We start from the raw sequence: 16,946 nt of genomic DNA, 5'->3' as shown, positions 1-16,946 counted from the left end.
GATGTCTGGGTAAGAGGGCGGCAGCCCCCATAGCCCTCTGTAGCTCCAAGAGGGGTCCACGACTCTTTCCACAAACTCTTGGTTCTTCTGGAAACTTCTACCTCTGCAAAATGGTGATTCTAAAAAAAAAAAAAAAAAAAAAGCACCACATATTCAGCCCATAATTCAGTCCCAGTTTTTTTAATCCCTTAGACTTTCATGGTTTGGGGTTAACTATTATGAGCAAGAGTGGAAATAGGTGCCACATTCCCCCCACTCAGCTGTCTCAGGCCCTTCAGGGCCTCAAGTGACAATCTTCAGATCTCTGCCCTCCTTCCTCTTCAATTTTTGTTCCTTCCTCTGTTCACATTGATCAAGTATCAGGAAGTGCCCAGCAATGTCCTGTCACCATAACCCTCACCTCATTCTGTGAGCGCCATTGCCCCCCAGGGAAGGGTGGGGAAGGTGGTTTCAGAGAAAGTAGGTGCTGTGGGTTTGACCTGGGACTCAGCCCTGCAGCCGTGCCCGCAGCCCCACACTGTCCCCACCTCTCAAGTGCGACAGACTGGTTTGAAGACAGGGCGTCCCCTAATATGTCATGCACACCAGGGCAGTGTAGAGAGTCCCAGAAGCACTGTGGACAACTGCTCCAGACAGTAAATGTAAGTTCATTTCTGGTCTGAACTACAGGGCTGGCTGAGTGGGCCCCAACCTTTGCCTTCAGGAGTCCCGGCCAGGTGGGAGCTGGTACCCTCCCAGGAGGATGGAGAAAAATCACCAAGACAGGGAAAACTGAGATAGCAGCACAGTGCCAGGAGGAACCGTGAGAGCTCAGAAGAGAAACAGGTTGGAAAGGGCCAGAGACAACTTCTCAAACGGTTAACCTCTAAAGTGTGCATCACCACTACGTGGTGACACATGCACAGTTGCCATTGTTGTGGCCCAGTACTGCCTGGGGAGGGCTTAGAAAGATGATCTCCTGTGCCCTAAACCTGAGCACACAACCTAAGGTTCCTGCATGTCATTACCCCCATCCAGCTTCCATGTCCTTCTATTTCAAAAGAACACACACACACACACACACACACACACACACACACACACACACACACACACACACACACCCCTAAGTTCATTGTAGCACTTTGCACAATAGCCAGGATATAGAAATCCTGTATACCCAGATAGCCAACAACAGATGTGTGAATCAAGAAGTCGTGCAATACATACACAACAGAGTACTATGCAGCTGTAAGAAAGGACAAAATCATGCAGTTCCTTGCCAATGTGGATGTAAATGGAGGGTGTCATAGTAAGTGAGAGCAGAGAGAGAAGGGCAGAGACTGGATGATCTTAAACATATGGAATATAGCAAGACAAAACAAAGGAATAGAGGAGACTGAACAATGACAACCCCTCGAAATACAAACCGATCACCAAGAGTGAGAAGCGGGGGAAAAAAGACTAGGCTAGCGGGGCAGGGTGGGAGGGTTACGGGCAGTTTGGTGGTGATTGGATAGATTGCTTTTTGTATATGGATATTGTAAACATGAACACTGTTCTAACTACCTAAACCATAGGAGGCCTGAGGCCTCATGAGTCTAGGGGGGCTTCTCATTTCCTCTGTCCCAGGCCCAGGTGTCTGGCAGCTCCTGGACACAGGCGGGCAGCTGGCAGCCTAGCCAGGGCTTGGTCCTACTTGTCCAGGCTGAGACTCCACCTAGGTTCTAGGTGCTGACTGGAAACCCCCACAGTTTATTTCCAGCGTCATTTCTACCCACTTTTAAATCTAAAACCATGGAAGGGAAGAATGTGGAACAAGGGAGGGCGTAAAACAAACTCAGCCCTGCCCTTCCCGATGACCCCTCCTCCCCCACGCAGACAGAGTAGCACTGGGCGGGGGAGGGGAGGCAGAAAAAGACAGAGAACAAGGAAATACCAGTTTGCAAAAAAACATGCCCGTGGCCCCTTCTGAGCATCGGCTGGGCTTAATTAAAGTTACAGACATGTTTAAAGGGAAGGGGGGGGGAGTGAGGGCCGCTCTAAAAACATGTTTTTAATTCCACTGTGGAATTTCTCCCTAGGGTCTTGCCTGCCCTGCTGAGCAGCAGAGAGCGACAAGGATGCCGCTTCGGGGTGGGGGCGCTGACTGGGGGTCTGTGGGCAGGAGAAGTGGTTGCAGCAAGGCTGGAAATGAGCGCCGGGGGTCTTTGTGGAGGACTGACGCGTGAGACACAGTCCTCCCAAACAAACACTGCTGAGTTAGAGTAACAACGAAGGCCCCTCAACAAGTGTGTTTCTAAGCCCCCTTCACCACCCCCCCGCCCCGCACCCACACACCCCTACCTACAGCCTGGATCTCTGTCCCAGGGGTGCATGGAATTACCTGAGCTGGGTTCAAAGAAAAGCCACACTGATTCCTCCCTCTAGGGATCCTGGCAGCACCAATGTGGGGGGTGCGGGGGAGGGGGAGGCAGGCCTCAGCTTAGTGTCCCCCCTCCCCACTCCCCTCCCCTGCAGGGGACTGCTGCAGTCAGCAATGTGAGAACTGGAAATCTGGGTCACCTGAGGTGATCACTGGCCTGGCCGGGCAGGGATTATAGGAGAAGGCAGCCGGCTCACTCAGAGATAAGGCCCACGCCAGGCCCAGGGTCAGGCAACAGAAGAAAGAGGAAGCTTTCCCGATGGATGGTAGGACTGTGACTCTCAACACAAAGACCACTGTAGCACTGTCGTACCATTGTTCATCAATTTACTTGAGCGGGCTCCAGTTACATCTCCATTGTGAGACCTGTTACTGGTTTTGGCATATCGAATACGCCACAGGGAGCTTGCCAGGCTCTGCCGCGCGGGCCGGATACTCTCGGTAGCTTGCCGGGCTCTCCGAGAGGGACGGAGGAATCGAACCCGGGTCGGCCATATGCAAGGCAAACGCCCTACCCGCTGTGCTATCGCTCCAGCCCAGGCAGCAGACTCATCTCAACAAATGTTTCTTCAGTAACTATTATGTGCCAGCGACTCTCCTAAATATTGAAAAAAGAACTGTGTTTAAGGCACTACCCCATCACTGACTAAACTACTTAAAAATCCAGGAGGGGAAGAGCGGCAGAGTGTGGCCAGTGCAGCATAGCGGGGAGCAACACAAGGAAGACCCAGACAATGCCAGGAGCCAAGAGGGCTGTTTTGCACTGGACCGGGGTGTCCATTCTCCTCAAGGCCAGACAGGCCCACTGCCTGATCCTCGCCCTGGCCCTCCACCCCCCTGCAGGAAGCCGGGATCACTTTCCCAGGAAGCCCCGCACTTCCACACCGGCAACTGAGCGGGAATCTAGAAAAAGGAAGTAGAGGGGACACGGCTGTGAGTGCCTAAGCGTAGGCTGAGCGTTTTAATTTTATCTCCTTGTTCCTTTGCCTTCACCACGTATACCACCCATTGTGTTTTTGGGGTCCTTGGAAGAAGTGAGTCAGCAATAAACGTTCCCGGGCCAGCTTCTGCTTTAGGTGTTTCACACTGTTCAGTTACTTCATCCGCGTATCTGCTCGTAGACATAGGCTCTGGTATCGCCCTATTATAATGCGTGAGACCCAAGACACTGAAAGGCTGTTCAGGGACAGAGAGCTAATTGGGAGCAGTCTGAGAACGCTGATATACTTTCAACCCTCGGGGTATACTTTAGGACAAAGTAGTACCATTTTATGCATGAGGAAACAAGTCTCAGAGATTAAGCAACCTGAAGCGATTCTTCTTGTAGCTGTTTCTGCTTTTTATTTTTGAGGGGTGGAAGGAGTCACACCTGGCGATGCTGGGCAGCCACTCCTGGTGAGTTGCTTGGGAATGGGCTACTCTTGGCAGTGCCAGGGGACTAGGCAGGTCCAGCAATTCAATCCGGGGCTCCCACAGGCAAAGCACATAGTCCAACTCTCTGAACTATCTCCCCAGCTCCCCAAAAGTGATTCTTATCTCAGATCTTGCAGTTCCAAATCAGTGTCTAATCTCACTAGTTGGAAGGAAGGCAGAAAGCCAATGTTGTAAACTTGAGACTTAAGGGAAGAGTCAGATGTGCAGAGCCAAGACTGGTAGCCTCATTTCGGTGGTGGAGATACTTGGAACAACTTCCGGTTTCCTCACAGGCCCGTATCACTCCTACTGCTTCTTCCCGGCCTGCTCGTACACAGGAGCCCCTGAGAAGGGAGGTGGGAGAGAAGCGCCACTGTCCACGGCCCAGGGGAGCAGATTCTTACAAATTTTTTTTTTTTGCTTTTTTTTGGGGGGTCACACCCAGCAATGCACAGGGGTTATTCCTGGCTCTGCACTCAGGAATTACTCCTGGCGGTGCTCAGGGGACCATATGGGATACTGGGAATCAAACCCGGGTCGGCCGCGTGCAAGGCAAACGCCCTACCCGCTGTGCTATCGCTCCAGCCCCGGGAGCAGATTCTTAAACCTGAAAACAAGCCTTCATGTCAACTCCAACTTTCCCAAGGAGCCTCCGAGCCCAGTATCGACCCAGGCACACTCATTCCACAGGTGTGTCTTTGTACCTCAGATGAGGCCAGCCTGATGCTACACCTCAATGCTTAGCCACCTAGTGTGGGTCAGGACTGCTAACACCTGCCCAAGCGAGCACCTTTACCCCATAGACACTCATGGCCCACCAGCCCCCCACGGCACTCACCGAGCTATACCCAAAGCAAACTTGTTTTGCAGGCACGGAACAGGTTCCCTCCACCCAAGTTCTCAGGGTCTATGGACTTAGGCTGCAATGAGGAGTTGCTCTTTGAAGGAAAGGAAACACAATCCTTCCTGGGTCCATCGCCTCCCTCACAGAAAAGAATTTCAGAAGGACGCAAAATAGTGAAGCAAAATAGTTTTACTGAAAGAAGTTTACTTAGAGAAGTGTAAGAGGCGAGAGACACACACAGAGATAGAGAGACAGACAGAGATACAGAGACAGAGACAGAGAGAGGTACATGTTCTAGATATAAGACAAGCTTTTCCAGAGAGGGAAAATGCAGAGAACGGCTTTTGGGAGAAGGTTATATATAATTTCTCCAATTGTTGGGTCTAGAGTTCTCTGCATACATAAAAATCAATCTGGAAGAATTGTGTGCTAAAAGTAGGTAAAGGACCAAACAGGATAACCTCTCAGTACCTGTATTGCAAACCATAATGCCCAAAAGGAGAGAGAGAGAGAAAGAGAGAGAGAAACAAACAGACAGACAGACAGACAGACAGAGACAGAGACAGACAGAAACAGAGAGACAGAGAGAAAGAAGAAAAATGCCTACCATAGAGACAGGCTGGCGGTGGTTGGGGTGGGGAGAATGAATACTGGGGACATTGGTGGTGGAGGCATGGGTGATGGAACATTGTATGACTGAAATCCGATCATGAACAGCTTTGTGACTATATCTCACAGTGATTTAAAAAAACAAAACAAACAAACAAAAAACCTACACAAAAAGTCAGTCTGGGGCCATATGGCATACTTTTGATCATCCTTTTATATTCTTATCATGACCCTTCAGATCGCCTGTGGTTTTTTCTTTTCTAGTGGGGTTTACCCTTGTTTGGGTGGGGCCTCAGTTTCTCCTTCTCTAAAGAGTTTATTAAGATTTGCATCTAAAAGGGATGTGATCTCCATGCCTTTGGGTTTCAGGGCTTGCCAATTTCTTAAATTTTTCACCCCAAAAGTTCTGTACAGGAGCCCCGCTACTTATCTATCTGCAACATGCTTCAGGTGCCCTTGGGATCTTCGGGTTTTTCGTAAGGTTTCTGGAGTGGGGGTTGGATCAAAGATCTAGGATGTTGTCGATTGACGTCTTCCCTTCACCCCCTATAATCCAACACCTCCCACCCTCAAGTGCTAAGCCACAGCCTGCAGGCTGCAACAACCACTTTAGACAGTAGTTTTGAAATCTGAATTGAATTTATATTTAAATACTGACTTCCAGTTATATGTTGACACCTGAAGTTTCCCCCAGAATTGTAAAATTCCTTGGATTGACACCTGAAGTTTCCCCCAGAATTGTAAAAATCCTTGGGAGGAGTTTGGCTTGCTTTGTTTCTTTAAACCATAAGAAGTTGCCAAGGGAAGAACACTGGCTCTGAGCTAATGCAGATTCCTTAAAAACAGAAGCAGTATAGCACCTTCACCACTGCTACCGCCGCCCACCCCCCTTCCCCCACCCCTCCCCACAACAACAAGGACACAGTCTTAGAGTTGAAATACCTGGTAGAGGCAGGGTAAAAGAGTGGATGGAAGAAGGAAACCTTAGATAAAAGCTAATATTCCTTTCCCCTCCCTCCACAAAATAATGTGCTTCCCCTTCCTCAGTTCAAGTCCCTATAGCTTAGACTGGCAAGACGCTGATAAGTACCCTTAACCTCAGGATCGCTGGTCTGACTTTATTTCATCGTGTCCTTCTAGATTCGCTTGGTGGTGGAACTTGTGTGGCCTTTATCTTTATTTCTGGTCTTGATCTGGTTGAGGAATATCAATCCACTCTACAGCCATCACGAATGTAAGTGAGGACCTGGGCCAGCCTGGAGCTCCTGCTCTGCCATTCAGAAAGGTCTTTGGGGGAGGGGCCTAGGTGGGATGGGGAGAATAGAGGGGTCACAAGCAAATCTGCTCAGGTACATTTTTTGTTTGTTTTTGCATCTGCTGAAGTTTTTGTTTTTGCTCGGGAGGGAAGCACTCTCGAGGGGCGCTCAGGGAACCTGGGGACACGCCTCACACTACTTAGTCACCCAGGTGGCCAGTTCTGTGCTAGGTGCTGAGGGTGCAGAGAACGTGATGCTGCTTAGGGTACCAGCACACTCCACGCAGTGCTCCACGCAGCAGCGTTCTGGAGGCCATGTGGCACCTGAGCTAAACTTCATTTGGGTACATGCAGGTGTCTGCCCTTATTCCTGCACAAAATCCCTAGCTTCTCTCTGTTGGAGTTTCTGTTTTTGTTTTAAATATCAAAAGTCTTGTTGATTTTTAAAGAGGCATATTACAGGTGAGTTTCCTAAAATATTTGGAGGCAATTTCGGGATATCATATATGGTATTAGAAAAAAAATAGAAAGGGAAGGTATATAAGGTATTATTATACTTGTGGTGGAGAGGTAGCACAGGGGTTAGGGCACATGTCTTGTATGCGACTGACCAGGTTGATCTCTGGCACTGCATATGGTCCCTAGAATAGCACGAAGAATGACCGCTGAGCATAGAGCCAGGAATGAGCCCTGAGTACCACAGGGTATGACCTCAAAGTCAAAAGAAAAAGAAAAAAAAGTAGTATGCTTAATAAACTATTATTTCTCAGATCTGAGAGTTTTTCTGGGTCTGAGCATGAGCTTGTCTGCACCCAATTTTAGTCAGATGACATCTCCCTCTGGGCAGTTGACATTTTGCAAAGCTCTTCAGTTCTCTTTTCTCCTGACTCCTGTCCATGAGCTTTAAGTTCCAAGTTCAGTGTCAGCCTCCTGGGCACCAAACTCTTGCTTCTGTACCTTATCCCCAAGGAGCTTCTCGCTTCCCCAACCTGCAAGCAGATTTAAGGGAGATACAGGGCTGGAGCGATAGCACAGCGGGTAAGGCATTTGCCTTGCACACAGCCGACCCGGGTTCGATTCTTCTGTCCCTCTCGGAGAGCCTGGCAAGCTACCAAGAGTATCTTGCCCGCATGACAGTGCCTGGCAAGCTACCCGTGGCGTATTCGATATGCCAAAAACAGTAACAACAGGTCTCACAATGGAGATGTTACTGGTGCCCGCTCGAGCAAATCGATGAGCAATGGGATGACAGTGCTACAGACAGCGCTACTCAGAACACAGCTGAGGAACAGATGAATCTCTGTTCCTTCTGGGTATTCAACCAGTCCCTGAGCCATATTGAGCTAATATTCCTTTCCCCTTCCTCCAGAAAATGATGTGCTTCCCCTCCCTCTGTCCCTTTCTGCCTTTCCATCCACACTCTCCTAAGACACTGTCGTCCCCTCACTCCACTGGGGGCTTGAGTGAAGAGAGCCTGTCCCAGCCCCTGGCCCTGAGTGGGCACACCTTAGGTGCTCCTGCTTCCTAACTGAAGAAGGGGGTGCCTGGGCTTGACCTCCAGACCTAATTAATGCCTTTCTTCATTTTCTGTCCTCAAGGCCATTTTCCCAACAAGGCGATGCCCTCAGCAGGACTTTTGCCATGGCTCCAAGGAATTTTCTGCAACATGAATAATCCTTGTTTTCAAAGTCCCACTCCTGGAGAATCTCCTGGAGTTGTGTCGAACTATAATAACTCCATGTAAGTGTTGAGCTTCCCGGCCTGCTGGGAAGTTCACGGTGGGGTGGGAGAGGAACCTGTACCCACGGCTACTCCCCTATTTTCCCCGTAGCCCTGGAGGGAATGTTTTGTGGCTTAAGGAGCAGCACTGTCTCTCTAGAACATTCTATTAACCACCAGGACACCCAGGAGAAAGTTTCAAACATAGGTAACACAGGTATGGGTCCTTATATCCCCACACTGTGACCTGGAGTCCTTCCACGCAGCACTGTGTCCTCCCCACTGCCAGGGGCTCCATCTTCTGTGTAGAGTCACAGTATGAGAACAACAATGACCCTACACAAAACTCTCCCGGTCACATTCCCCAGACATCGCCCTGACAGAGCTTGTCCTCCATGGAGAGGCTTGGAGCAAAGGTCAAGGACACTATGAATGTGGGTGAATCTAAGTTGAAATTGTCTCCCGGGGAGTAAAGGACAACTGTCCAATCCTCAGTCATAACTGCCTCCTGCTCCCTGGGCCAGGGAAGGCCTGCATATGGCTGCAGAGCTGTCATTCCTAATTTGTGGGGCTGAAACCCAATCCCAGAAGCTGATGGAAACTGGGGACCGCATTCCCAGGAACTTATCATACACACAAAGTATTATAGTTGGTAGGATGTCATGTAGGCTGGAGCGATGGTATAGCGGGTAGGGCGTTTGCCTTTCATGCCACCCCTGACCCGGGTTCAATTCCTCCGCCCCTCTTGGAGATCCCGGCAAGCTACAGAGAGTATCCCGACCCAAAAACAGTAACAACAAGTCTCACAATGGAGACATTACTGGTGCCCACTCGAGCAAATCAATGAGCAACGGGATGACAGTGACAGTGACAGAATGTCATGGAACTTGTAGACTGCTGGTTAAGGATCTCTGGTCTTAGGTAGATGCTCCTGCTCTGTTTTTTTTGTTTGTTTGTCTGTTTTTTGCTTTTTGGGTCACACCTGGTGATGCACAGGGGTTACTCCTGGCTCTGCACTCAGGAATTACTCCTGGCAGTGCTCCAGGGACCATATGGGATGCTGAGATTCAAACCCGGGTCGGCCGCGTGCAAGGCAAACGCCCTACCCGCTGTACTATTGCTCCAGCCTCTTGCTCTGGGTTTTGACTTGAAATTCTACCACTAGTTTTGGGTCACCCCATAGACCAGGAGGTGAGCGATGTGATGTGGGTGAGTCCGATTTCCAGGGCTCAGGAAAGAGGAGGTTCTCTTGCACCCACTGGGCTGTCTGGACCTACACCTGCAGTCCAGCTGCAAACACTTCACCCCATCCGCAGATACTCCAGGTCAGATGGAAACTGAGACCCTTGACTCCTCCAGCTTTTTCTTGGAGGAATTTTGACTAAAATTTCTCTAGGACAAAACTGTCTTTTGACTTATTGTGAAATCAATCACTGTCATCCCGTTGCTCATCAATTTGTTCGAGTGGGCACCAGTAATGTCTCTCATTGAAAGACTTATCCAATATGCACGGGTAGCTTGCCAGGCTCTGCTGCGAGAGCTCGATACTCTCGGTAGCTTGCCGGGCTCTCTGAGAGAGGTGGAGGAATCGAACTCGGGTCGGCCTCGTGAAAGGCAAACGCCCAACCGCTGTGCTATCAGTCCAACCCAAAGAATATTTGGTAACTCCCACTAAGAACAGACAACGGCTGCTTCCCGCCCCCCCCCCCCCCGCAAAGTGCCCAGATTGTCATGCGCCTATCATTTGCTAACACCGGGAGCTAGTTAGGTAAAAGAGGCAACACCTGTCTTCCTGGGAATGTCACGGAGGTGACATTTCAGTGGGGCTCATGTGGCAGCAAACACTGCCTGCAAACTCACAATCCAGCTTTCATCTCTTGGAGGTGTCTGGGGAAAATCATCCATCACGTGTCCAGGACTTCCTGTGGGGTGATGCTATCAAGCAGGGAGAGTCCTGGGGTGTCTCAGCAGAGGGTCCCTGGAGCAGAATAGAACTGATTTAGGACTGACTGGCAGTGTCTCAAGATCTCAGGGTGGGATTTCTGGAAGGAGGCCTTTAGATTGCAGATGGATTTGGCATATGAAGCAGATATTTGGGTTTTCTCTTTCAAACACTCACACACAGAGTGAGATATTGACTTATTATTCACAGATCTTTTACTTAGAACACCCAAACACACCCCATCCCCCACTCCCAAGCTTAAGTCCCAGAAGTATGCTTGGGATACTAGACCTTGCAAAGCCAAGGGCAGTGAGGCAGTTCCAGGATGAGCAGATGAGAACTGGAGGTCATCAGGAGCTGTTTTCTCCCATCTGGGTTTGCAAGGTGCAGCTTGCCTCTGGGCATCTGCCCTGTTCACCATGTACCAACGTCTCCACGTACCAAGGTCTTCTGCTTCTCAATGCCCAGATGCATCACAGAACCTCAGACTCAACCTGTGCATTCAGATTCCTTGGAACAAATCTAATTAGTCTGTTCTGCTTTCCTTGTTGAATCTGCCATTGCAGAGGGGAGCATGTGTGCACCAGCGTGTGTATATACATGTAGATGTGCTCAGGTGCTTACATCTGTAGGGAGGAACTGAGTACCTGAGTACCACGGGGTATGGCCAAAGCTTAAGCCCTGTGTACCATGGGGTATGGACCAAACCACCCCCAAAACTAAATAATAAAACAAAATGCTTCTTTGGACATGGGACACAGAGCACAGGGCTGAGAGGTGACCAGATCTGGTCCAGCTCCAAGATGGACAAAGTGCTCCCTGGCTGTTGCTCTCTATGTGCTAAGGAGTGACTAGCCTCTTCCTTGTTTTCCCTTGGAAGCATTGGAAGGCGACATAATGTGTAGGACACATGTGTCACCTTACAAAACAGCACAGAAGTTATCATGAAAATGACAACTCTCCTGGGTTAGAGTGATAGTACAGCAGGTGGGGTGCTTGCCTTGCACGTTCCCTGTGTGGATTCGATCCCCAGCACCCCATTTAATCCCTCAATCCTGCAAGGAGTGATTCCTGAGAACTGCCAGGAGTGGTCCAAAAACCAAGAAGGAAAAAAAGAACAAATGGTATCTCTCTTCATTGATGAGGCTTGTTTTCTTTCCAGCCTGGCAAGGGTGTATCAAGATTTCCAACAGCTCCTCATGGATGCCCCAGAGAGCCAGCATCTGGGCCAAGTCTGGGCAGAGCTGCGCACCTTATCCCAGCTGATGAACACCCTCAGGACACACCCTGAGAGAGTTGCAGGTAACGGAAGGTGTGGGGTGACTCCTCACTATCTCCTGCCTCACCCATCTGAGATATTCAAGGCGCAGGAAGGGGGAACAGAAAAGGCAGGAAACACTCAAGGGGGTGGGGCTGGAAGGGTTAGAGCTGGAGCTGGCACCTTATCTCCTTTCAGCACCTAGTCCTGGTCCAGAATGACCATTCCCTCTTTCATTGTCATCGTGGTCACTTCCCAGACTTATCCCATCTCCCTTTGCTGCCCTTGCCCCCACCCGCTCCCCCTACTACCTCAGTAGCAAGCTTTCTACTAAGGACCTGTTCTCCTGCTCTTCATTTCTAATGCCTTTGAGCTTTAGTTATTCCATTACTGTCACTGTCACTGTCATCCCGTTGCTCATCGATTTGTTCGAGTGGGCACCAGTAACGTCTCTCAGTGTGAGACTTATTGATACTGGTTTCTGGCATATCAAATATGCAATGGGTAGCTTGCCAGGCTCTGCCGTGCGGGCGCGATACTCTTGGTAGCTTGCCAGGCTTTCCGAGAGGGGCAAAGGAATCGAACACGGGTCGGCTGGGTAGGCTGCGTGAAAGGCGAACACACTACTGCTGTGCTATCGCTCCAGCCCTATGTTTCTTTATATCTCACATATGAGTGAGGTCATTCTAAGTCTGTCCCTCTCTCTCTGACTCATTCAATTCAGCATCAGACTCTCCAGATCCATCCATGTATCAGCAAATTACATAACTTCATCTTTTCTTACAGCTGAATAGTATTGGTGTGTGTGTGTGTGTGTGTGTGTGTGTGTGTGTGTGTGTGATAATTTCTTTATCCAATCATCTATTCTTGGGTTATTTGCAGATTTCGGCTATTGTAATAGTGCTGCAATGAACATAGGAGTGCAATATCTTTTCTGCATTTTGTTTTTGGGTCCTTGGAGATATTACCAAACTTTTTTTAAAAGGGGGGGTCAGAGAGTTATTACAGTAGGGAAGACACTTGCCTGCATGCTGCTGACTGGGTTTTTATCCCCAGCACCACATATGGTCTCCCAAGCCTGCCAGGAACAAGCCCTGAGCATCACGAGGTGTGGCGGAAAAACATAAAAAATAAAGTAAAATCAAGAGAGAAAAAAGAAAAAGCTGATCTCCTGTGCCTCCCATAGTCACCTCCTGCCACCAGATCACCCCTCCTGTGTTCTCTGGCGCCTTGCTGTGTTGGACGCAAGCTCAGTGAGCCAAGGCTGGAAGAAGTTGGAAAGGTGTGAGCACGGCGATCACTCTGGGAGGAGGGGGAAAGAGGAGCCACCCACTAAAGAGCACCCTTCCTGGGCATCTGGGAGCACTCGGACAGGCTGTCCTCACCGCGAGTGCTGCCTCCCACCACCCGGCACTGCCGTCCTTTCAGTGTGCAGCCCAGAGGACGAGTTGACAAAGTCACCCCAGACCAAGGCTTCTCTGTGCTCTTGGCTGTGGCTCTAGGAAACCCCAAAGGAGCCTTGGGACCCAACGCAAGCCTCACTAGCTGGGAACTGGCAGGCAAGAGGCCGCTTCTGCGGGCCTGCGGGCAGAGCAGAAAGGCTGTGGCAGGAGAACCTTCAGTTTGGAGGCTGGAAAGGAGGGACAGGGGCCCACTCACCAAGGCTCCCCCCAAAAACATGAGGGGGACTGAGATCCCCTGAGCCTGGTGGTTGTGAGAGTGAGCACAGGGACCCTTCCCAAGTCCAGGGACTTGGTCTCTGTTGGAGTTCCGGGCTGGGGAACAGAAACCCATTGCAGAAGACTCTGGAGTCTTTCCTGGGGCCCAGGAGTCCTGGTCCCCAAGTGCCCCGTGGAGGGTTAAGCCTCTGGGAGGAGGCGGGGCTGCGGCTGGGTGCCCTTTTGCCTGGCAGCTCCACAGTGACCTGGGAAAGTATGTGATGGCTGACCCAGGCGGCGCCCTTCTCCCCAGCAAACCTGTAGGGCTGCATTTCTCAGCAGGGGAGGATTAGCAGTCAAAAGACCAGCCCAAAGCCCCCTCTCCTCTCACCCCCCAGCCAGCTTGGGCCTCTCAATCATCTTCCCAACACCTTCCCCTGTACCTCCCACATTCTGCAGGCTTCCCACCCACCCCAGCTGGCCCGAAGCTTCCCTCAGCTCCTGGGGCCTGGCGGACCCCAACCCCCTAATGCTAATCTTCCCAAGGAAGAGAACAAGAAGAACCACATTTTAAGCAAAAAATGTATTTTTCTCCCCTCCGGTACCCAGTTCACATTTCTCCCTCAGGAGACTAGTCTGGTATCGGTCACCTCTTCCATGTGGGGGTCTTGTCTCCCTCCTGGGTGGCCCCTTCCCTCCTCAGGGCTATGGGACCAGCTCCTACCCTGTCCCTCCTCCCACCACCACCCCTGTCTCAAAGGCACCTGGGGGAGGGGGTTGGAATCACTCCAGGTCTCCCTCTCCCCAGCAAATTATTTGTATGTAAGGTTGGGTGAGCGAGTTAAAGAATAACAGAGATAAACAGTCAAATGGGGGCCCTGACTCCCAGTCAAGACAACAAAAGTATTTATTGGCACCTCCTGTGATTCCACAGTTAGGAGGCCCTGATTCCATGGCAGACTCGAATGCTGGGTATGGGAGAGAGGTAACCTCAAGGACTCATAAGAGGGTGCTCAATATTGCTAGACAGAATCTAAGACAGAGTACAGCAGCCAGAGCCATAGAGATCTCCAGCCAAGCTGGAGAGATTGTAGGCACGTGGTGTTTGCTAAGGACTGTGTTTCTGTCTTGCCGTGTAGGAAGGGACTGGAGAGGAACAGTTGAGCTGGCAGCCCAGAGGAAGGCTGAAAGGCAGGGAGAGCTGGATGAGGAGGTGACCAGGCTTACACGGCCAACAAGGAGGGCAGGCAGGAGTAAGACAGGCCAGAGGGCTCTAGAGGCAGCTCTCTGTCTGCTTGGGCATCTTCTTGTACCGTATCTCCCCCTCTATCAAAGCCTTTGGGTTTTTCCTAGCAAAGGGCCAGCCATGAGGGCCACCCATGGTAGCTGCTGGTGTGTGGAAATGTCAGGGCTGGTGACCTTGGCCTGAGTTGTTCACGCAGGCCTGTGTGTTGACTCCTGCCCTTTCCAGAGGAAAGTCACAGCAAAGTGCACAGGACAGGGAGAGCCCCCCATCCCAATCCCGAAACCCCCATCTCCACCCTGAGAACAGAAGGGTAAGCAGTCAGGGAGGATGCCTCCTGGCCTGGTGCCTGGTGAGGGGAAAATTGGGGGACTGGACAGGGCGGCACTCTAGAGTGTTAGGATGAGGGTAAAGTAATTAAATGAGAATAAAGAAAGAGCAGTTCACTGAGCTCCTGGAGGGGTGGGGAGAAACAGACTGTGCCACGCAATCGTTCCTTTGATGTTGAAATGGTTTCACAAATACCTGGAGCTGTGCCCCTCCGCTCTCGCCAGCTCTTCCCTCACCGTGGCAGAGGCCAGCTGCAGGCTGTGTTGACCCTGGAAACAGGTGGTGGAGGTGGGTGTGAGTCCCCTGGGAGAGGCTAGTAGGGTAAAACATGCAGCCAGATGAGCACTTACGGTCTGCAGACCTGGGAGCTGAAACCCTACCTACCATTCCTTATCCCTCCCCTCCACCCCCGCCACCCCGATATCCCCAGGAGACAGCTGTAGAAAGTGCAGAGATGTTCAGTCACCTGCCCCAAGGTCACCTTAACTGCTAGGCACCCTTCATGCCTCCATGTAAAAAAATTTCTACTTCTTGAGGCTTGGAGGGAGTGTGACTGGGGCAGATCAGGGCATGCAATTGCAAGCCCAGGCAACAACCATCCCCTTTATCCCACTTAAAAATTTTCTTGCCCCAAAGGGCATTATCTCCTAGTTGGTGAAAACACCCATAGCCTGGAGACTTAGTGTGATGGCAGAAATGCCGAGAAGGAGCTTCAGACCCCTGACCACTACAAGGGGAACACCGTACATGGCCCCTCCATTTCTGGAGTGGTTCTTTTGTTTCTTAGCTCTGTGGACACTTGGAATTTCTGCTTGTCTGGGTTTTTTTTTTAATTATTATTTTTATTTTATAAAGGAGTTAAAAATATTTGATTACATTTAATATTCAAACACCAATCCCACCACCATTGCATCTTCCCACCACCATATTTTGGGTGGTTCCATCCTGAACCCCAATCCTTGTTCCAAAGCAGAACCGAAATATTATATTTTGTATTGTTATGAAAAAACACTTAAAATGCTACAAAAAAAGTATACTCAGAGGAAAGAGTGTGAAAATTGTTGTATTTCACCCAGGGGCCATTAAACCCTTCTATAAGAGATCACTAACATGTTGTTAAAGGTTGAGCCTTGTGTGCTTTTATATATATATATACATATATATACACATATATATTACATATATATGCATATATATGTATATATATCTGTAAAAAATATTTCTCTCTAAAATTGGTTACCTTCTACTTTGAACCTCATCAAATGTGGTGTGGTACTCTTGGAGTATGGGTAGGTGTGTTGTATGAAGTGTCTCGTGGCCAAGGATGCGGCTGTGCGGTCCAGGAATAGGTTCACTTGTGGGTGAAGCTCGGCCTGAGTATGAGGAGAGCGGCTGTGACCATGGCGGCGGTTGAGTTCTGGGGGCTTTCAGCTGCCCGGGCTGGGTCCCTTGGGGTGGGGAGGGGTCTCACCCGCACCCCTCTGGGGCGCCCTGAGTGAAACAGCCTGGCCCGGGGGCTGGCGGCATTGTTATGGTGAGTGTCATGTTATGCTCCCTTCTGGGAGAGAAGGACGTGCGACATGGATGGTGGCCGATGACAAGATGATCTCTCTGCTTGTCTGTTTTTATGTAGTTATTTTTCGATGTTGTCGAATGACTTTTCTCTGATGATAAAGCCCAGGGTTCACACATAGGGCACTTGATCTCTCCCCCTGAGCTGCCTTCTGAGACACATCCCCACCCCACTGTTGGTACTTTTGTTTGTTTTGAGACCACACCTGATGATACTCAGGGGTTAGTCCTGGGTTTGCACTCAGGAATCACTCCTGGCGGTGCTCAGAAGACTATATAGAATGCCGGGGATCGAACCCAGGTCGGCTGCATGTAAGACAAGCGCCCTACCCACTGTGTTATCGCTACAGCCTCCCAACTGTTGATACTTTGGGCCAGAGAGTCCTTTGGTTGCTTTTTTAAAAGTTTTTTTGATGGTAGTTCTATGTGAGACGGGAGGGTAAGCTGGGGTGGGGTGAGGGCACCCAGTGCATATGGCATGTTAGAAGCATCACTGATCTCTATCCACTTGCAGAAAAATGCCTCATGACATTGCCAAAGATTCCCTGGATGACAGTTACCTCACTCTGGTTGAGATTGCCCTTCTGAGATTACTGTCCTGTATCGACCTGGGAAAACATCTAACTAGCCCCCTGCTCCTCATGCTGACTTTTCTGCACCTTCGCACTCAGATCTGCCTGGCTGTTTTGCAGGAAATGT

At 50.2% G+C, this 16,946-nt stretch overlaps 1 protein-coding gene across 1 annotated transcript in view; it reads left to right on the top strand.

Moving 5' to 3' along the window:
• Positions 1 to 16,946, top strand: part of ABCA4 (ATP binding cassette subfamily A member 4) — a 141,286-nt gene that overhangs the window by 2,679 nt on the left and 121,661 nt on the right. Inside the window, 3 exon segments of the mRNA XM_055139903.1 lie at positions 6,411 to 6,504; positions 8,124 to 8,265; positions 11,349 to 11,488. Coding sequence (XP_054995878.1) covers positions 6,411 to 6,504; positions 8,124 to 8,265; positions 11,349 to 11,488 — 376 coding nt within the window.

The sequence above is a fragment of the Sorex araneus genome, chromosome 5 (genome assembly GCF_027595985.1).
Source record: "Sorex araneus isolate mSorAra2 chromosome 5, mSorAra2.pri, whole genome shotgun sequence".
Taxonomy (NCBI): domain Eukaryota; kingdom Metazoa; phylum Chordata; class Mammalia; order Eulipotyphla; family Soricidae; genus Sorex; species Sorex araneus.
This window is presented reverse-complemented; position numbering and strand designations above follow the sequence as displayed.